The sequence below is a fragment of the Orbicella franksi genome, chromosome 9, assembly GCF_964199315.1.
Source record: "Orbicella franksi chromosome 9, jaOrbFran1.1, whole genome shotgun sequence".
Classification (NCBI taxonomy): Eukaryota; Metazoa; Cnidaria; class Anthozoa; order Scleractinia; family Merulinidae; genus Orbicella; species Orbicella franksi.
Window position 1 is genome coordinate 19,397,233 of NC_138153.1, and position 20,203 is coordinate 19,417,435.

A 20,203-nucleotide genomic window follows, 5' to 3' on the forward strand; every position below is an offset into this window, starting at 1 on the left:
TATTTTGTTTGCAAGACGGTTCCGAGAAATGCTTTCCTGTTAATATATAAACAACATAGGCGGTTTTTTTTTTTTTTTTTTGGAGGAGGGGAAATTTCCCTTCATTAAACACCTTATTTTGTTTGCCGAAACTGTGTCCTATCTTGTGATTAAAATACGGGCCAAAAGTAGATCTCGTAGACTCACATATATCTTTGCCAAAAGCTTAGTGTAAACTTTTGTATTTTTAACTGTAAGATTTACGTATTACATGAAAACAACTGACGTATTTTCTTGGAATTGTTTTTGTAATCAACATATCTCCTTGACCTTCAGCGATTTCTCAGAAAGCATTTTTTCTGGTTATTCTTAGGAATGACTTAACCGATATTTTGGCAGATCGATTTGGAAGTGAAAAATTTCCCTTCAGTTTAGTCTCGTGTACAAGTAGGCTGAAAGTGCTGGCGGAAAGAGTAGTTTACATTCAGAGCTACACGAAGCAAGAATTGCACATCGATGGCACACGGTAAGTCGTGATGTTCTGTAGCGCTAGTTATAAGATTTCATTTTAAAATCAGGGGGATGCGTATAAAGCTTCTCGAAACAAACCAGACAAGCTCTGTCTACTAAATCGAAGATTACAGTTTATATGTATGTTCCAGTCACAATTCTTTAAAACAAATTACTTTCTTTCATGAATTATTTCAAAGGATTTCTACAAAATTCCAGTAACTTGTTGTTTTTCTCAGTTGTTACATACCACTACAATCAACTGTATATTACAAAATTGCATCAATTTCTAAAGCTTCCGACCACAACGACAGCATATTGAGTACATGTAACTCTCGGCCAGCTACAAACACTGTGTCTCAAAAAGGGAAAGCAAGTGATATGCAGTACCCACCTCTGGTCGAAGGAATTTCGTGAAGACATTAACAAAGCGAACTACGACGTTTTTACCACTGTATGGCTATACATTTAAGCTCTTCTAAACTAAAAACAGTGTATGATTTAAAGGAATCAGAAAAAAAACCTCAACTGAAGAAAAACACAGGCCGAGTAGATCAGATCAGCGAAGTAAGAACAGAAAACAAACGCATAGAATTCATTTACAACCATGTGCATACAACAACAGCCATACCAAATTAAAAGAAATTTGATATAAATGTTGCGGAAAAGCGAGTCATGTTTTATTGTGATGAACCTGGCTCAAAGACACATTGGCGAATTTTTAGAGATGGTTAACAGCCACATTTCGCTACGGCTGGGGCTTTGGTAGCTACGACGACCATGCTGAGGGCAAAGTCGATTAAAAAACGACTATACGTTAATTTTAGCTGCAATTTTCACGATACTCCAAAGGCAAGTCATTTAGTTTGTTCCTCTTTGTCAAAACGGTCTAGAAACTGAATATGGAACACGGCGTAAAATTTGAAATAAAAATTTTAAAAATTATCCGCCGTGTTTCACGTTCTCCAGACAACGCAGAATTTGGTCACTTCGATTCACGTTGTTGTTTTGCAGAAGACGGCAAAGAAATGTACCAAGAATTATAACGCATGTGCCCAGCCATTGTGTTGCTCATTAAACCTTCTGTCTTGTAGCGACGTTCCCGTTGCCGTTATATGTTACAACAGTGAAACCAAAGAGCTTATGACAAATGAGCCATGTAAATCTCTAGTAGTCAGTCTAGATAGGCTTAGAGGTAGAGTTTGCAACGAAAATTTGGACGGTGTTAGACAGCTACTCCGCAATTTGCGAAAATAACTCATCTCAGTGTTTTGAAGTTATATTAACTTTATTCAGTAAAGTCTTTCTCAGAATTATTTTCTGTCCAATCAGTTAGCCAATAATACTAGGTTACTTCCGTCAGTAACAAAAGGGAGACCCTTATTTTTCCCCAGTTAACGCGGAATTTTGGACTTTCTGTGTTACTTATGGAGCAAGTATTTGTTCGGAAAGATAGTATGTTTCGCACCAGGTCTTCAGGGAAGATACGTTAAGCTATTTAACTCACGAAAATTTGCAGGCGTTGTCAAAACTATAGTTTCATCGAAATGTTTAATTTGTAATGATGTTCCTCTTGTTATCAAGGAAAACATGGAACACATAAGCAGGAACCATCTCACTGATCAAGCTGACTCAAGGAGATACTTGGGAGGGAGGGCGCTGTTTTTACATGAATTGAGCCCGTTGCACCAATGTGTTTCAGGTGAAATCTCGAACAGGGTTTTTAATGATAAAAACTTTACTTCTCTTCGTGCCATAACGCTCGTCATGCTCGAGGAGCGTGAAATGTTGTTGGAGGCGTTTCAGTTAGTCAGACATAAACAAGCGATAGTTATTTCTTCTACAGTGTTTGTCAGTGTTTTAAAGAAAAAGAGCCCGTGATTCCGATTTTCAGCTGATCGCAGGAGGGGAAATTTCCCTTCCCTGAACCGATCCCCTTAAATTTTGTTTGCGAGACGATTCCGAGAAATGTTTTCCCTTTGATTATTTAAATGACATATGCAAACCTTTTGGCCGCTTGAAGGAGGGGAGATTTCTCTTCACTAAACCGATCCCTTAAACGACTTATTTTGTTTGCCGGCCGAGATTGTATTCTATATTATACGTATGACTAAAACGGCCAAGAGTAGATCTCGTAGACTCGCATATCTTTTCTTAAAGCTCAGTGTGAACTATTGTGTTTTAAACGTCGAGGTATACGTATTAAACAATTGAGTAAGTTTCTTGGAATTCTTTGTGTAATCAGCTTCTCTCCTTTGCCTTTATTGACTTCTACGAAAGTATTTTTCCGGTTATTCTTAGAAATGACTCAACAAATATTTTGGCAAATCGAAATTGGAAGTTGAAAATTTCCCTTCGGTTTGTCGCCTTAAATAAATAGTCTCTGGCGCGTGCGGAAAGCGTAGCTTGCATCTAGAGTCACACGAAGCGAGAAGTACACATTGATGGCATACGGTAAGTGGTGATGCTCGTTAGAGCTTCTTTTAAGATTTATGAATGCGTACGAAAGGTCACTAAACAAACTCAGCCTACTAAATCGAGGAAAACAGTGTTGCTCCAGACAATTTTATGCACGATTAGACCTACTGCTTTCTTCCATGAATAATTTCAAAGCTTGTTGAAACATTTCTTCTCGACTTGATGTATGCTTCAATTGCTACATCCAACTTCAGTCAATTTGATATATTGCGGAAAATGTTCAATTTCTAAACCTTTCGACTATAACGGCAGCATATCAAGGTAAATGCAACTCTTGGCCATGTACAAACACTGTCTTAAAAGAGAAAGTGCTATTAAGCTGCCCTCCCCGCCCCCTCCCCCACCCTTTCCCGGCCCTAACCTCATCGCCAAAAGTGAAAACTTATAAGTTTAATAAGTCGTTAATTTCCCTAAATCAACTGAGGATAACTAAAAATTTGAATAGTGAAAAAGCTCTTTCATATTGAAAACTGTTTCAATGTTCTTCAAAACTTTAAAAATTGGAAATTCTCCAGCAACGGTTCAGCCATAGAATTAGGGGAGGGGGGGGGTGGTCATTTCTTAATCACTTTCTCTGAAAATCTAACATTCTAAGCCGCCATTTGGTACATTCATAAAGACATTTATTTTTTTGGCTGCACCTTTTTTCTTCATTTCAATGCTATTATACGTTTGTTTAGGACGTCACTCCCGGGATATGCAGGGTCACTGGACACCTCACGGCCATCCCTCACCATTCCAGCAGCAATCGTGTCTGAGACAGGAGCAGACGCAACGTTCACTGCAAGGTTAGTGCGCCTTGGGATTCGTCTTTAACTTGGAAAATAGTTTTTTCCAAGTTCTAACAAATGACTAAACTCGCCACAAGTTGACCTTCGCTCAGTCCTTCGCTTAATCATTTCTGTCGAGCGAAGCGAGAGGGAAAGGACTTTTAGAAAGTCTACAACTGGCAAAAATCAAATCACTTGTTGAGCAAATCGTCTTCCTCTCGAATAACTCGTGAGCAGTTCGACTTCAATGCGCAAGCGCCTGTGAACATGTGTGAAAGCCTTATGCACTGATCAGCAGATGTTTGAAGTGTCTAACAGGAAGCGAAGGAGTGAGCGAAGATTATCAGTATTTCACACATTGTCAAGCGTTATCCCTTTTAGATGCAGTGCGTGGCATGTTATTATGTTAAAAATGGTTAAAAATTAAGTGTAAACTACACGCAAAGGACAAGGAGATTTTTCTAAGCCGTTGGGCCTTTTTAGGTCTAGCTTTAGCCTTACAACTTTTTCGTGTCTAACCGTTTCGCCAAATTTGAGTCTCTCAGCTCTGTGAGTAATACTCTGAGTACCCTCTCGATATCACACAATTTTTATAAGCGCTACTAGAGGTTCAGTTCAAAAAAGTTTTACCTACCTGTGTAAACCAATAATTTTTATTGCCTTCCCACATTGTGGGAGGTAGTGCGCTTGTCTCCGGATCAAGTGGTCCGGGTTCGATCCCTGGTCGGGGACATTGTGATGTGTTCTTGGGCAAGACACTTTACTCTCACGGTGCCTCTCTCCACCCAGGTGTACAAATATGTACTGGCGAACTTAATGCTGGGGTTAACCCTGCAGTGGACTAGCATTCCATCCAGGGAGGAGTAGAAATACTCCTAGTCGCTTCATGCTGCAGAATCCGGGATAAGCTTCGGCCTGATGGGCCACTTGGCTCATATGCAGACTTTACTTTTTACTGGAACGTTTTAGTATGGCTATTTAGCTATCACTGTCTCTGATTCTTGTTTGTGTGTCCTATTTCTTGATTAACTTCAGCTAGTGAACAGATGCTTTATGACATTTATGAAAACACCATTGGTATGATTGAAGAACTGGAAAAGCATGAAGATCACGGCAAGTCGGCAGGTTATTCGGGACTGTTAAGTAACAGAGCTCCGCCACCCAGGAGGAGAGAAAAGCATGACGTAAGTTTACCAGCTCTTTTACTCATGCGTCTCACCGATACAAAAATTCTGCTACTCCTTCCCGTGGGTGGCGCTCACATGCCATGTGAAAAGGTCGGGGGTGCTCGTCGCAAAATTTGAATTAAACCCTTAAAGGAGATCAATGTGGGCTCGAGCCCGGCTTTATTTGACCCCTAAAAAAGACCACCTAAAACGAACATAGCAGCATTTTAAAATATACTATGATAGCTTAAACTAGTGGTGTTTCGTCCTGGACGCCCTTTTCAAGTGAGACCAAAAATCCATGATTTACCCCATAAGCGAGAAGACGAACATCCCCGACCTTTTTATACGGGAGTACCTCCAGAGTGCTACTTCTACAACATGTTCAACTAACTCTTGCACTAACACAACTACTGACCACTATAATGACAACTACCAAAGCCACTACCACTAACTTGGCCAATACTACATGCCAACTGGCGCATGCTCGCCATCCTGCTCAACCTCATCTAACAATAATTGAAATGGCTCTGAGTCAGCGAGTAATATTGGATGATATAACGTACAGTTTGTGTTGTGATTAATTCATTTAATGCAGAATTTGTTCTGTAATTCTTTCATCATTAATTCTGATAGATCCTCTTTTTCAAGGATAAAATGTTGATCTCCTCTTCTCTTTTGCTTAGTGAGTAATTTTCTTTTCATTTTCAGGTTACAGCCATAATCGAAGGTCAACTTGTTGCCCTTGACGGTCAAATGACGTATGCTCCAGCCGATGTTACAAAGAAGGCCAGAATGAAAATGCTGGATAGAACTCTGTTGTGGGTGGCAGCTCGAGATGAGAAAGAAATCCCTCCGGGACTCGCAGATTGTTACGCGAAGAGCCTGGTGCAGTTACTGACCGAGCCGGAATCCATGAAATTACCGGAAAGACAAAGACCGCCGGATCCAAGATCAGCCCAGTAGGTGCTGGTATTGGTGTTGCATTTGTTGATTTTGTTGTATTAGGTTCTGCGGTATCATAATGGAATTTTCAATTGAAACTGCATATATATAGCGGAGGGAAATCCGGTAGGCTCGATTATCAGCCGCTGTTTGGAAAAGGAGCCCGAGCTCCTCCCCCGAAGGGGAGGACCTTAGATCGGACTAAGGACCTTAGACCAGACTCGAGAGGGCGGCGGAAATCGAGCCTAGAAATGCGGCTGAAAATGGGAAACTCTTTAACCGGTTTTAATTTCTTTGTAGATTAGACGAGGCGGCAGTAAATAACTTCCTTTGTCATTATGCTCAAGCCAGACACCAAGGAGAACTACAAGACAAAGAGTTCTATGATAACCCCAACAAGAAAGCTGCTCTGCGCAATATGAGGCAGGGAAGAGACCATCACAATGGTAAAAAATGTCTTGTAATCTTTGCCTAATCTGATTGAGATAACTGACTAGCCTCCTCAGTACGCAGAGGCTCTTTGGGCTCGTCACGCAATTTTTCTACCCCACGAGAGGAAGGAAGATTGCGTGACGAGCCCAACTAAGGAGGCTAGTCTTGTCCCGGATGTAAATTCGTATGAATTTTACGAGTGGTGAATTTTTCAGTAAAACACTCGCGTCCATATAATAAGTAGCTCTTGTTTTTTGTTTTTTGTTTGTTTTTTGTTGTTGTTGTTGTTGTTGTTTTTCTAATAACAGGCTGTTCATATTCAAAGGGAACAACCCTCTTTCAATCAGCAGTTACACCATGTAAATCTAAAACTATCCTTACAATTCTCACACACTCTTCTTTTTGTTGTCACAATTATCATTTTTCTACTTATTATAAATTCAACTTCCAACGCTTTCTACATTAATCAACTAAAGATGACAGTAGGTTCTCTCGAAATATGTCTTTCAAACTTAGAAGTTTTGTCGTTTTCTTTCAATTCAATTCCTTTCAGTCTTCTAATAAAACTTTAATTTTTGGTTAGGAATAAGACGTCTGTTGAACTTGGACCGTAATGATGCAAGATTCCGCGAAGCTCTTACTGAACAAGGCAAAGACGCTATGGATATAAGCTAGATTCTTGTTTGTTTGTTTGTTTGTTTGTTTGTTTGTTTGTTTGTTTGTTGCTGAATGAGTCGCAGGCATGCCTTATACCACGAGTGTATTGTCCCGGCTTAGCACTGTAAATGTTCACCGTATTTGTTAGTTTTGTTTTGTTTGACAGTAGCATCTATCATGTTGACAATATTGTGGATTTTGTTGTTGTGGTTGCACGAGCAATGATTGTATGTTTATTTATTTCTATTTTCTTTCTCTTTTTTTTTCTGATCGTCTGGTTGTCTGCTGTAGTTTTTTTTCAGCTTTATAATACCGTATTGGTTAGGAGTGCATCGACAGCCGATCAAAAAGACTCTGCTCACACTTACATTTTTGCAAACAAATGTCACGAAATGTTTCAAACAGTCCTCACCGTACAGCAGAAATCTAGCCAAGAAAATTATGTAATGTGAATGTAAACGACGTACTGATTAAGGTAATAGACGTGATGTATTAACTTAAAGCGCGCAAAATAAAGTACTTCGTAGTCAGGGTTAATTAACACCTTCTAATAAACAGGTTCAAACGGAATTAGTTTGACTGACTAAACATTATTTCTGTTGGGTGGAAGAGTCTTAAGGGTTTACACTACTGTACTTTTGTCTTCTGTTATGTCCTGCATTGGTTGGGTGAGGACAAACAGCTGATGTCTAACTGCTAGAAAAGTGCTGGAAAGCCTCCAACATACAGAAGAAGGTCACAGCTCCTGTGGGACTCTATTGCCAACCGCGCTTCTCGAAATGGTGGCACTATTTTTGCTGTAGTGTTTCCCTTTACTCGTGACTAAAAGGAGGGAAATGCCTCCTTGAAGGCGGTACACTTCCGGACATGTCGCGGGAACAAGCAGGCCCCTTCGTGTATACGCATAGCCGGGACGCATGTTGCAGGGACAATACTCAAGCTAGTGCACACGAAGCGGATATTCAATATCCGCAACATGCGTCCCGGCTATTTCTTCGTTGTAGCGGGGACAGTTTGCAAAGGCAATGCACACAATGCGACATTGAAAATTGAGGCGCTTTTGTCCCTGCTTCACGACGCATGAAACTCCAGCTGAATTTTAAGGAACAGAACTTTTTTGCATGTCATACGAGGTAAACTGTCGCTGTAACATGTCCCCTCGTGTGTGCCGACCTTACAGGAGTTATTTTGCAATCTCAGATCGAGGAAAGTCATAAAAGGCTCATGGTTACAAAGGCCCAGAAACTTCAAAGAGCTAGTGACAAGCAAAACTGGAACAAGGAAGGTAGAGATTGAGAAGTTTATTTCTAATTTGTACAAGAGTTGTGACTGATTTGAAATGATGAGCCTTCCTTTTTTGACAAGCTGTCTTAAAAATAAAGAAACGCGTTCACAGTCAAGAAATATTTCAGAGTCATCTAAGTGGAGATAACAGGAACTCCGAGATCATGGGACAAGTCAGTTATAGCCTAGGCCCGGTTGTTCAAAGCGTGACTAAGCTACTTTATACAGATTTAGCGCAAATTTCGACTTTTCAGTGATATTTTATACTTGCAGTTTTTGATGCCCAGTTTTGACCTGACTAACTCTACAAAGCATTTGTAGTGAAAAACACTTTCATTTATGAGAATGAAAACCTTGTTCGACTTTCAATCTTGGATTTACGTTTCGGTTATCCTGTCGTTTTGAACAACCGGGTCCTAGGAAGTAATATCTTGCAACACTCTGATATTCTCTGAATGTATTGAAACACAAACAGAAACAACTGAGAAGGGATGACCTTTCTTGGAGTAAATAAGAACGAAGAGAAATTCGCCCGATTGCCTGATTAGCATAATCCCGTCAATTATTAACATTTCGAAGCTGTTTTCGCAAATACCTTGATCTGTTGTTTCATTGCAAATAGTGAAAGAAAAAAAAACACCCGTGTTCGACCATTAAAATATCTATAAATTCCTTTTAGAAAATGTATCTTGTCAAACATCATGGTATGTTTATCATTTTTCCACAATTCTCTTTGGTCTAAGGATTTCGAAATATAATTTCCCAAGACATAAGTAAACTTGATTTGTAACTTGTTAAAATAATTTTAAACAATTTGGACACTTATCGCTATTTTTATGCTTGATGTGTTTGTTGATCCTCGGCAAAAATGCCATCGAATTCCAGTGTTATATTCTTCTAATAATTGTCTCTTTATTATCGTTTGTACCACTTTATAAACATTTTTCTAGGTTTTATAGCCATTTGTAAAATTCTAGTGTACAACTGTATTATTCATTGACATTCATTGACGTAAAAAAATTCCACGACACCCTTGCAAAGTAATTCAAATTACTTGTAGTTCTTTGTCCATATGGCTGACTGGAAACGCCGCATCTCATTTAAATTTCTTAAGTACTTTGTAGCATGGCTTGCAGACAGGCACGCGATTGTCCGAGTAATGTCCAGGAAGGGTACATTGTTTATCAATACATCGCTTACAGAACACCTCTCCACAGTTCCAGCAGTGATACTGTCGAAATAAATAGACGCGTCAGTGAGTGACAACATTAACTGTAGGATGTTTTGGGTTTAGTTTGGCCAACATTGTGATTGGTCGAGAAAACCCGTGCTCCACGTCCTAACCAATCAGTGACTTCACATTCAATCACGTGCAAAAACATAGCAAGCGCTTTGATTGGTTGCGGAAACTTGTGCAATAAATGCGCTAACCAATCAGAGCGAAACTACTTCCTGTAAAGCAAACCACGTGTGAAGCAATTTTTAACTCAACCGATAGTTTTGGCGGGAAATTCACACGCGTTGTACTGTGTGTCCTTACCTCTTAGAACTGGAAACTACTATTGGCTAAGAGCTAACTTTAAGTTTAAGTTTTCGTATACAATAAAGCGACACGTGCGTTTAAAATACTGTTAAAAACTACTGATATCACATTTTTAGTTTAAATACAAGAATGCAATCATACCTTACGACTTAGAAAATCAATCGGCGCTGCACAAGTCAGACACTGGAAAACATCTCGAACTGACTTCCATTCCACAGCAAACGGAGGAGCGGATTGAAGCAAATCCTCGACAGTCAAACCTTGACGTTTTAAAGTTTTCTGTAAGTCATCCGGTAGAGGTCCTCCCAGAGCACTGTCCTCACTCGTGCCGCTACTGACGCTGGGTAATGAAGATGACACGCTGTCGTGACTGTTAAGTAATGAGTTTTTCCGCTCTGTGCTGAGTTCCAGATCATCGACTGAGTTCTCAAGAGAGGTCAAATCACTTGACGAACTACCAGGCGATTGACAGTGTGAATTCAGATAGTTCATTTCCATTGAATTCTTGTCATCAACAGTGTTGTTTTCAGAGTCTTTTGACGAACTGAAAAGAGTTTTCATCATCGCAATGCGCTGTTGAATAAAGCATCCACAGAATTTATTTACAGAACAAAATATTTAAAGGAGCTCAGTCACTATTTTGAGTGCCGCGTACAAAATTGCCTTTAAATTAATGGAAAACTGCAAAAAGGTAAAATTCTAAGAGGGAAAAACACCAAAGAGATAATAATAAACCGTAAAGGATGGTTAAGGATGGAGAAGATTAACACGGATTTCAAACGACGAACTTGACAAATTTAGGCTAAACTTTTTTAAGATACGCAAACAGTGACGTAGCCCCTTTAAGAATCCTGCTTTTCATAGTTGACTTTGAATCATGTGTGTATAAAATGAACCATAGAAGCTGAATTAAGGGTGAAATTTAGAAAAAAAAAACTTTGTTTAAGAGGTAATTTCTTCCTGATGGAGTTAACAGTACAGTGTCAAGCAAACAGGTGATGAGAATACAGATAACCATCAACAGGAAATCCCTTCGACCTAAAACAATCTGACGAAAAATATACAGGCATTGAATGCAGCCTTATAAGACCCATACAGTACAATTCAAAACAAATTCAAAATCCATAAACCTTAAAAGATTTAAACTAATTTTGACCATACTTACGGAAGAAAGAAATTTAATGTGATCTTGCAGTGAATCATTGTGATCTATGATACTACTAAGCGCATCCAATACAGTCTCTCTGGGATGAACATCGTTATCATATCGATTGTACATTGAACGCCAAAACCTTCAACAGATAGTAACACAATTCAAAGGTATTAGGTTTGACGCTACTTATGTACATTCACTCTCGCTTAGTCGCATACATAAAAATGATAATAAAAATAAAATATGTTTATAGTGGCCAAGTGTTCAGTTTCAAGCTACCGTGAGCTAGCTGGTTTCCATGCCATTAGCACAAATGAGCTGTAAAAAATATTACACATAAACATGACATAGCTAAAAATCCCAAGTGGTAATTAAGAAGCAGACAAGTTGGCCATTTACCAGTCTGGCCGAGGAGTTGAACTCGGGACTACTGAAAACAACACCAGCTAAAGGTCAGAATGGGATTTAACCCAGCCTGGATCTCTAGATTTCCACTGCTCTAACAACTCAACCATGCTGCTTCTGCAAACCAGATTTCATCAGGTTTGTTGTATTATGATTCAAGATATCTCTGTTACAATGTGTGAAGTCCATCCATCCATCCATTTCTGACCTCGTCTCTTGCAAATCTGGCCCCTTCTCCTCCTAGGGAGGGAGGCTGGCAGGGTGGGGTAGGAGGGGACAGAGGAGCAAGAGTTTATATTCTAGCAATCAAGCCTAATACAACTCTTACTTGAGAGTTTGAGGACAAGTGTTAGGCCATAGTAACTCGTCCATGCCTCCTCTGTACAGCGGATTTGCATAGTCACTGATATTCTGCCACATGTAACCCCACAGTGAGTATGTCTTCTCTGCCAAACTACACAGAAACATAAGTAACTGTTAGTCAAATTTTATTAAACACCTTTACATCTAAAATTACTAGCATGTAAAAGAAGAAAATGTTTACAACAATTTTCACAATATTGTGTATGCAATAATCAAGCCCCAGAATAGAGCAAGAAAATTTGACAATAAGGAGTGAAGATGTGTAATTTGTCCCCAGCAAATGTTCCAGCATGGCTGTAACTGTAAACAGTACAGTTCTAACACAGTTAGGACAGTAAACACGTCATGCAGTATTTACCAAAAAAGCCCTCTGATTTACTGGTTACGTTGCCTACCTGTGTTCCTTTCGTTCTCGTTCACAGTTTCCAAGGAAAGTCCCAAACTGGAATACAAACCAGAATTAAGAGAAGTTAATATACAAAATGAGACAATATCATAAGTTATTTTCTTCGTGAACTTATTTTTTCTTCCAGGTCAAGTTAACCTCACTCCTCGGTCTTCATAAATGTCTATAAGACCTAAAAACAGCAAACAAATTCCACATACCTGGCAGGAATACAAGTGATCATGAATTGTGAGAAGAAATCTTTCATTAAACTGGAAGGCAAATGGAAACTGTTCCTGTAATTGCCACACTCCTTCCAAGAACTGGAGAAATACTGGTGATGTCTCCTTCACATCTGATTGGAGAAACCCACATCTGAGAAGAAATACATGCTGTCATTAAAAGACAAATTTTATGCACACACAAGTATGTCTGGGAAGTTTGTATTGAATCAATGCTGCATACATTGCAAGTGTTCTCTTGAAAGCAATACAGCCTTTGATGCAAAAATCCTTTACTAGTAATTCAAGGCTTTGTCTTTCACATTTAACATCTGATCAGTGATATACAGTCATGTTAATTAACCAGCTCATAAGATGTTTAACTTTAAATTGACAATGGCAAGCATCATGCAGTTCAATGAGAGAGGTGCTGTATGGATATTTCATGGAGCAGAACATTTTACCTGTCAGTGAACTTGTGTCCAAATGCAAGCCACTCTTTCTCAATCAAAACCTTCGAATAAAAGTAAACATCACAGCCTCTTAAGATCTGTGAAATGGCACAACATGGACTGATATGCATGCCACCATTTGGGGGAATTTCCAAGAAAATTAAAACTCATTAGTTTTAGCAGTTAAAACCAATCAGATTCAAGATTTATTCAAAATTTATGATAATCTGAACATACCTGAAGTCCATGAATCGTCCTGTAGTAAGGATCTAACATGATACTTGCTAAGGAGCAGGTCTGTGCTGTTCTGTCCCATCCATCACTACAGTGAACAACTACACTCACCTTCTCTTCCACAACAGCCTAAATAGGACACATGCACACATAAATATTCAGCTTTGGAAGAACCATGTCCTTGCCTAAATGATCAGTGACTAGATTTTCCACAAAAAAAGTATGTGTGGCAGTGAAAGACACAAATGTAGTTTGATTTGCAAAATTTGAAAGTACTGATCATGTGAATCACTTTTTCAAGTTTGATCACAGTCATTGTCATCATTTTCCATCCTTTCCATTCATAGCCACCCTGGCAATTATATTTTGAGCACTGCCCTAAAGCAGCAGAGTCAAATTGTACATGTTTGTGTAGCACATAATACAATACCTTAGCGATAAAGACTGAAGTATCTAACACAGCTTTAATGTGCTTCATCCATCCACTGTTGTCTAAGCCACTTGCTAAGGCTTTAGCTGTTACATCTGGGGTCTCACAGACCACTGAAAATAATCAAAGGAGTGTAAAATGTCTTCCCAATACCATGGAAAGTGGGGGCCTCTTGAGTATACACAGCACACCACATAGTACTTGAGACCACCTTCTTACCACACTGGCCTACTGGCTAGAGACACATCAGATTTTATCGGCAATTAAAAACAATTTTTAACTACCCAGATTTTCCACAAGTCAGGTTTTGGTACATAACAGTATTCTTTTGCATGCCTCACTACTAACAGCTCAAAAGATTTGGAATTGAAACTCTAAAAGCTCTTTTTACTGGACATTATATTTAAAAAAAATTGACATATCTAAATGAAGTCCTTCTTTTGTCATTGCAGATCAACTGATCTTTAGTACAATGTGCCAACCATTAGGTCTCTCTGTCCCCCCCCCCCCCCCCTCTAAATTGGATTACAAACTTATGTACACAAATAAATAGCATCAAGTTATCACATATTCAAACTCACACTCAATCATCTTCTGCAGGCTTTGTCTCATCACATGAATATTTTCAATTCCCACAAATTGAAACTTGACATTTTCATAAAAATCTGTGCTTTCATATCCTTTCCCAGCTGCCTTGTTTGCCATAGCATTGATCTACAATATTGTAAAAGCAAAATCAAAATGTACTTCATATATAGCACATGAATTGAATGACAAGAGCACTCATAACATTTTTGGAGTTACTGTTAGTAGATATAACAGCCTTATTTTCTGGATGATATATAAAAGGGTTCGAAAAAACCCCCGTCCGGTTGTCCAGGACATGTAGATTTTCCCCTCGGGCAAGTAACTTTCTCTCCTTACTTGCCCCACGGGCAAGGACCCAGGAAAGCCATTTGCCGAGTAAATTTTTGATAACAATTTTGAGAAAAAAAGGTAAATTTTAGGCTCAAGGGTAATCAAGTGTTTAGATGAAGCTTGACGAAAATTACAATTTGTACCGTTGTTTTGTTGATTGTGTGACACGCACTCACAGCTCACATGTGGCTGCCTAGCATATGATCAAAATCTGCCCCAATCAAATTTCCTTTCAGGATTGAAAATAGCCGCATTGGGCACAAAAACGCCGTGTTTATTTCTTTAAATTTTAGCAATTTTCTGCGAGCATTTTCCAGTTTCTCTGTACAAAACTTAACTCAACAACCATATATTAAAGCTGTAGAAATTGTATGCGAAAAGAAGTCGCATATTTCTATTGCAAAAGCGTAGCCAGCATTTTTGGTGCTAAAATCCAGGTAAATCTCTGTTTTCGGCGAAACATGCAAGTTTGCTAGTGATAACTTACTTAGGCGCCGCTGTGCAAAAGGAAAAGTATTATGTTATTAAAAAGAAATGGATAACTAAGTCATCAAAATACTTTCAGAGTTCCTGGAAGATGACTTAAAATACCTGGTAGTGTTTCTTTCAAATGAAGATGTTTTCCCTCGACTGAAACTATTTTTCATTCACCCAAATGAAAAAATATGCTCTCGCCGGCTTTTCAAATACGACACTGTGCCTGTGTCAAAACTGAAGTGGGAACGCGACTTGCTGTTAATTCTGAGTGTTATAAATTTCTCGTGCTTCTCTTCACAATGATTTCGTGGAGCTAGACAAGATGCAGGTCAACATTCAAAGAGTCGAACGCAATCTTTGGCGAATTAAACAAATTGATTCAAGGCTGTATAATAACGAAGATACCCAGCATGTAATACAGGAACTGGGAAGTAAGTTCACGAACGAACAACAACAACTTGGGAGTTCATCCATGTTAATTATTACAAACTGTACAACTTCCTAAAAGCGGAATGAAGAAGTTAAAAGTTGTGGAAGCATTGCAATATAATGGCGTTAACACGAAATAGATCAGCACTATGAGGACTACAGTCAAGATGGGTTTAGTACATTAAAACACCCCTGTAGTTTGACTTCCATTTTGGGGTTCATGGATTATATTAATGAGTTTGAAAACTTGGGCAAGCAGGGAAGTGCCCCGGGCAAGCAAAACTTGAGAGTTAATTGCCCAATGGGCAAGGTGGAATTCAAATATTTTTCGAGCCCTGTATAACCAAATTTACAGAACTCAACTTGAATTTTCCTTCCTAAGTAAATGAAGGTCAGTCAAATACTGTAACAGCTACACAGCCTCCATCCATGTAACCATCCTTTGCATAAACTACTTTTATTAATTACAATAAACTTGTGTCACTGAGGTTTTCTAAAGAGATCTGACCTCAATCTCCACTGAATTTCCCTGCCTTTGCAGTAAATTATTAAATAAGCACTTTCCTGACATACCTTTTCTGTTCAACCTAAAATATTCACTATAGTTGATTATCAACTTGAAGTTGATAAAGGTATGTATAATTTAACTGCTGTTAAGTAGCAAGTTTAGGAAACTACACTGCTTCCTTTGAAGGGAAGGTCTACTGAAGTTCTACAAAGCTACCTGTAGATTATTAATAATGATACCTTCGGTCTTGTATCCACAATGTACACATATTTAGAATCAGGTGTGGCATCTAGGATGGCTTGAATGAGACTTTCATCCTCTTGACACCTGGAGTTGAACCCTGATAGAGGCTGACTACAGCGGCAAATTGATGCCTGAAAACGCAATTGTTTGTTTTATGAATTAAATGATGGGAAACCATGCAAATAGAAGCCGTATGGGCCTGATGCTGCACATAAATAGGTAAAGACAATGTACTAGGCATTGTTCAAGATCTCCCACGTATATGGAAATTAACCTTAACTAAATTAAACATTATTACTCACCTGAAGCTTTGTTTTCATGTAAAAGTAATACTTACAGTGGAACCTCCACTAGCAGCCACCCCTCTAAAATGGCCACCTCTCTACAATGGTCACTTTTTTCTGTCCCAGCCGACGGTCCATGGATACAGTCACTTTGATCACAACCTCTCTACAACGGCCAGTGGCAATGGTATTTACAAAACCCTTTTTATTTTTTTGTAAAAGGTCATGAAACTTGATCCGTACCATGCATCGCTACATTGGTCTCCTTTCCAGTTTGGTTTGTGTTTTATTGGTATAATTTGATTGTGTTACATATCTATGTGTTACAATAACCATTACTTACAACTACAAATATTGCAACCCCCCTCCCCCACAAAAACAGGAATCAAATTACACCCTTACCTCCCCATAACAGTCACCTCTCTAAAATGGCCACCTTCATCTGTCCCCATTGTAGAGAGGTTCCACTGTATACATTTATGACAATGTCACCAAAAGTTAAATAGAAATACCTTTGTGTTCTTGTAGTAGAAAGACAAGGCTGGTAGTCTGCCTCGACTACGGAACCTTGAGCTACTGATGAGTTGAGAAGTGGAAGCAGAAGATGGCAGATACAAAATACTAGGATATGTATCACATATCTATAATGTCAACAGAATAAGAACAAAAGTAAATTACTAACAGAAATTATCATTGTGAATTAAATTAGCCAGCAACACAAGGCAGATCATACAACAGCTGTTACTACTGAAAGGATAGAGACAAACCCCAGGTAACTGTAAACAAAGTCTTACCTTAACACTTCATGGCTTTATTATAACACACTGGCATTAGCTCCATTATTATATTATTACTAACTCCATTTTTACAATACATAAATAATGACTAAGAGCACTGTTACTCTCCTAGAAAGCTAAGAATTCTATTCTGCCAATCAATACACTTTGAAAGAGACTGAGATCTTTGAAGTTGCTGAAATGAAAGCCTGACAAAGATTGAGATTTCAAATGAATGCACTGCTAACCTGGTAGTCTTTATTCAAGGTGCTACAGCACCACTCATTGTTTGGCAATCCCATGCGTGCATATTCTGACTGGATATCAAATAAGGCCCAGCCAGCAGACCGTGTCAGCTTTTCACTTTGAGGATTGTAGGAAAATGCATACAAGTCTTCAAGTTTTTCTGAAAAGAGAACGTCAACACAAATGATGATGATTACCTTGCTACTAGCCTATTACATGGATAATACAGTGCAGCTGAGAGAACTGGACAAATTAAGAATTTTATTTTGTACATAGTCCTGATAATTGTAACTCTTTTTAGGTGTCCCCAGTTGGCACAATGCTAAATCTCATTGACATGTAAATAAAGTTATTATTATTATTATTATTATTATTATTATTATTATTATTATTATTACTAGTATTATTAGTAGTAGTTATGACGATTATTATTATTATTAATCTGAGCAACATTTCGCTAGCGTGAAATGACTAGGAGTACTTGACTAACTCATTCAAGGGTAAACCCAGCATTTTGTCCAGTTCCCATTCTCTCAGCTACACTGTATTAATTTCACTGACAGTATATTCACACTAAAAGCTTGGTGGAGCCACACATAAGCATGCATATGATGGTATCCATGGCAATCCTGACAGGGGCAACCACTCAGTGCTACAACACTGACCCGATTACTTACCCTAAAGAAAAGGTAGAACAACAAACTGCACACCCTAACACAGCTGGGACATAAAGCATGTGGTGTCTCTACAAACCCAGTTTTAGCAATCCTGGCCACCAAACTTAAATTTTGTTTAGAATATCACATATCCAAAAGGCGTGAGTGGAATAATTATTGTTTCATTAAAAACACCCTCAAAATATAGAAAAATAAAATTATTTAAAAATAAAAACAAAAAGGTGTTAAAAAATTACATGTACGCATACCACAAAGATTATTTGTAGAACATGTCATAACAGCTCATAAACCATGATGGCTAAGCCAATGAAAACTCTAGAATTGCATTGTCCAATGATCCAGTTTTTAATAAATCATGTTATTCTTTCATCTAAGCAGTGATTATGACTAACTCTCGAGAAAAACGACCTTGGCTCTTGTTAAGAAAGATTAAATGTTGTGCAAAATGTATGTAAAATAGTAAGGCAATATGAGATGTTTGCAGGATTACAAATATGAAGCTTACCAGGTTTAGATAGTTGTAATAGGGAAGTGTATATTTCCTGACTATCTCTGTCTCTTGAAATGACAAAGTTTACAATCTGGAATGTCTTGCAGCGAATCCTCAAAGGTGAACCTCCGGCATTCAGAGGAAGTTTCTCTACTGAAGCGATATGAGAGTGAAGAATCTGTGGCAATCAAGAAGAACCATGAGCAGCAGCAAATTACTAAGCTAAAAACCTTGACATGTAGACTTATCATGGGCCGTTATCAGAGGAATATTCTAACTTGCTGAGTTTAACTATAATTAGTCCTCTCAGTTGTCCTATAGTATAATTATTTACACGTGGAATTAGTGAATAGTCACATGATAAATATTACTTTGTACATACATATGCTTATGCAAGTAAAATTTGTTCATGTTTGCCCATTGGGCAAACTCTAGGCTTGACTTCCCTTGCTCTCTCAAGTCCAGTCCAAGTTCCTTCCTAAGAACAAACAGCTGGACATGTAAGTGGAAAGTAGGCTTGTGATGTAAATTCATGCAGCGCTTCTGGTCGTCAGAAATGTCACCTGATGACAATTCTTTGTGCATTTGCCAATCTCTTTTGTCATAATTTGGTCTTAATCTATTTTGCTGCACATTATTGCTGTGGAAGGGCATTACATGCTACGTTCTAAGGAGTTTGTCTTTTCAGTAGAGCAGAGCTGTTCAACTATGGTGTACCAAATACCATGTCAAAGGCCACATGTACATCTGCATGGTTTCTGTGAAGTTGATACCCTGTAATTTGCCATGTATTTGTTTTGCTTGCTTGGTTTGCTTTGGCTCATTTAACAATTCTATTTTGTCTGGCTTCGCCAGAGACTCATGTCACTTTCCTTCAAGAAGAATATACATGAGTGAGAACTCAAGCTTGCCTTGCCCTCTGTTACTCTTTCAGATAGAAGGTTCATAGTAACTTACCCAAGTTTCTTTGGAACAGTCTGGGTCAATGAATATCAGATGTGTAGCTGTCAAATATAAAGTGCCCACAGCAGCCTTCTTCTTTCCATATTTTGTCATTAAACGAACATTGTCAACCTGTGTATTACAAGATCCAAGACAAGATCTATCAGGCAAGTGTCATGGGATCATCTAATCTGTTCCTTCTCAAAGAAACATGTAAACAATGTAGTAGTTCTTGCTATTGGGTAGCAAAATATCTCGGTCAGATCAGCTAAGAACAGACTACAAAGGCCAAATTTGGCCAAAATAACATTGTCAAAATAAACGTATTACCAACATGCATAACAAACTAGGGACGTTTTTCTCCTGGATACATCAATAATTTCCAAATACCGTACAAACTTCTCTATTTTTTATTACTATCTTTTTTTTTCAGTGTGTGGCTAAATGCTTTCCGAAATATGCCACATCAAAAACTGGTTTATATTTCTCAACCCTTAAACCAGCTATAACTATATCAAGCTAAAGAAAGGAAATATTTTATCGATGTGACCAAAAAATGCGGCAAAAGTTTCAATTGTGTAATGCCGCAACAGAAACGGTGTATGTGTCATGATGTCAAATACAAATTACCTTGGGCGTCTTTATCACGTCCATCACCAAAGGCAACGATGACTCTTTGCAATAGCTGCTCAGATGCTTCCTACAATGAAAATGTCCCCTTGATGTAACCTGCGTTTTCACCTTCAACCTGCTTCGGCCGCCATATTGGAAAAGTGCACCCCCATGCATATCCCGTGATGCAAAGT

General features: G+C 38.5%; 2 protein-coding genes across 2 annotated transcripts in view; one reads left to right on the plus strand and one right to left on the minus strand.

Annotated features, from left to right (window-relative positions):
- Nucleotides 1-8,127, plus strand: part of LOC145497955 (uncharacterized) — a 107,274-nt gene extending 99,147 nt beyond the window's left edge. The window contains exons 5-9 of the mRNA XM_081477832.1: nt 3,648-3,755; nt 4,773-4,921; nt 5,615-5,865; nt 6,149-6,294; nt 6,864-8,127. Of these exons, the coding sequence (XP_081333958.1) occupies nt 3,648-3,755; nt 4,773-4,921; nt 5,615-5,865; nt 6,149-6,294; nt 6,864-6,955 (746 nt within the window). The 3' untranslated portion in view covers nt 6,956-8,127. The remainder of the gene's footprint in view (nt 1-3,647; nt 3,756-4,772; nt 4,922-5,614; nt 5,866-6,148; nt 6,295-6,863) is intronic.
- A 96-nt stretch (nt 8,128-8,223) lies between these two features.
- LOC145497908 (phosphatidylinositol-3,5-bisphosphate 3-phosphatase MTMR8-like) lies at nt 8,224-20,188 on the minus strand. Its single transcript, XM_081477783.1, has 16 exons — nt 20,028-20,188; nt 19,413-19,529; nt 18,471-18,633; nt 17,291-17,448; nt 16,779-16,907; nt 15,979-16,113; nt 13,989-14,121; nt 13,408-13,520; nt 12,981-13,106; nt 12,756-12,805; nt 12,292-12,445; nt 12,081-12,127; nt 11,651-11,776; nt 10,930-11,056; nt 9,906-10,337; nt 8,224-9,452 (listed from the first exon to the last, which is right to left on the minus strand). The coding sequence occupies exons 1-16, from the start codon at nt 20,184-20,186 to the stop codon at nt 9,318-9,320; spliced, it is 2,304 nt and encodes a 767-aa protein (XP_081333909.1). The 5' UTR covers nt 20,187-20,188; the 3' UTR covers nt 8,224-9,317.
- Between the last annotated feature and the right edge of the window lie 15 nt (nt 20,189-20,203).

Bases quoted from the DNA above. Each gene is read 5' to 3' on its own strand.
- LOC145497908 (XM_081477783.1), bottom strand. From the start codon at position 20,186: ATGCATGGGGGTGCACTTTTCCAATATGGCGGCCGAAGCAGGTTGAAG. The intron at 16,908-17,290 runs GTTAGCAGTGCA...TTGACATTATAG, and splicing joins CCTTGAATAAAGACTACCAG to ATATGTGATACATATCCTAG. The intron at 16,114-16,778 runs GTATTTCTATTT...TTGCGTTTTCAG, and splicing joins TCTACTACAAGAACACAAAG to GCATCAATTTGCCGCTGTAG.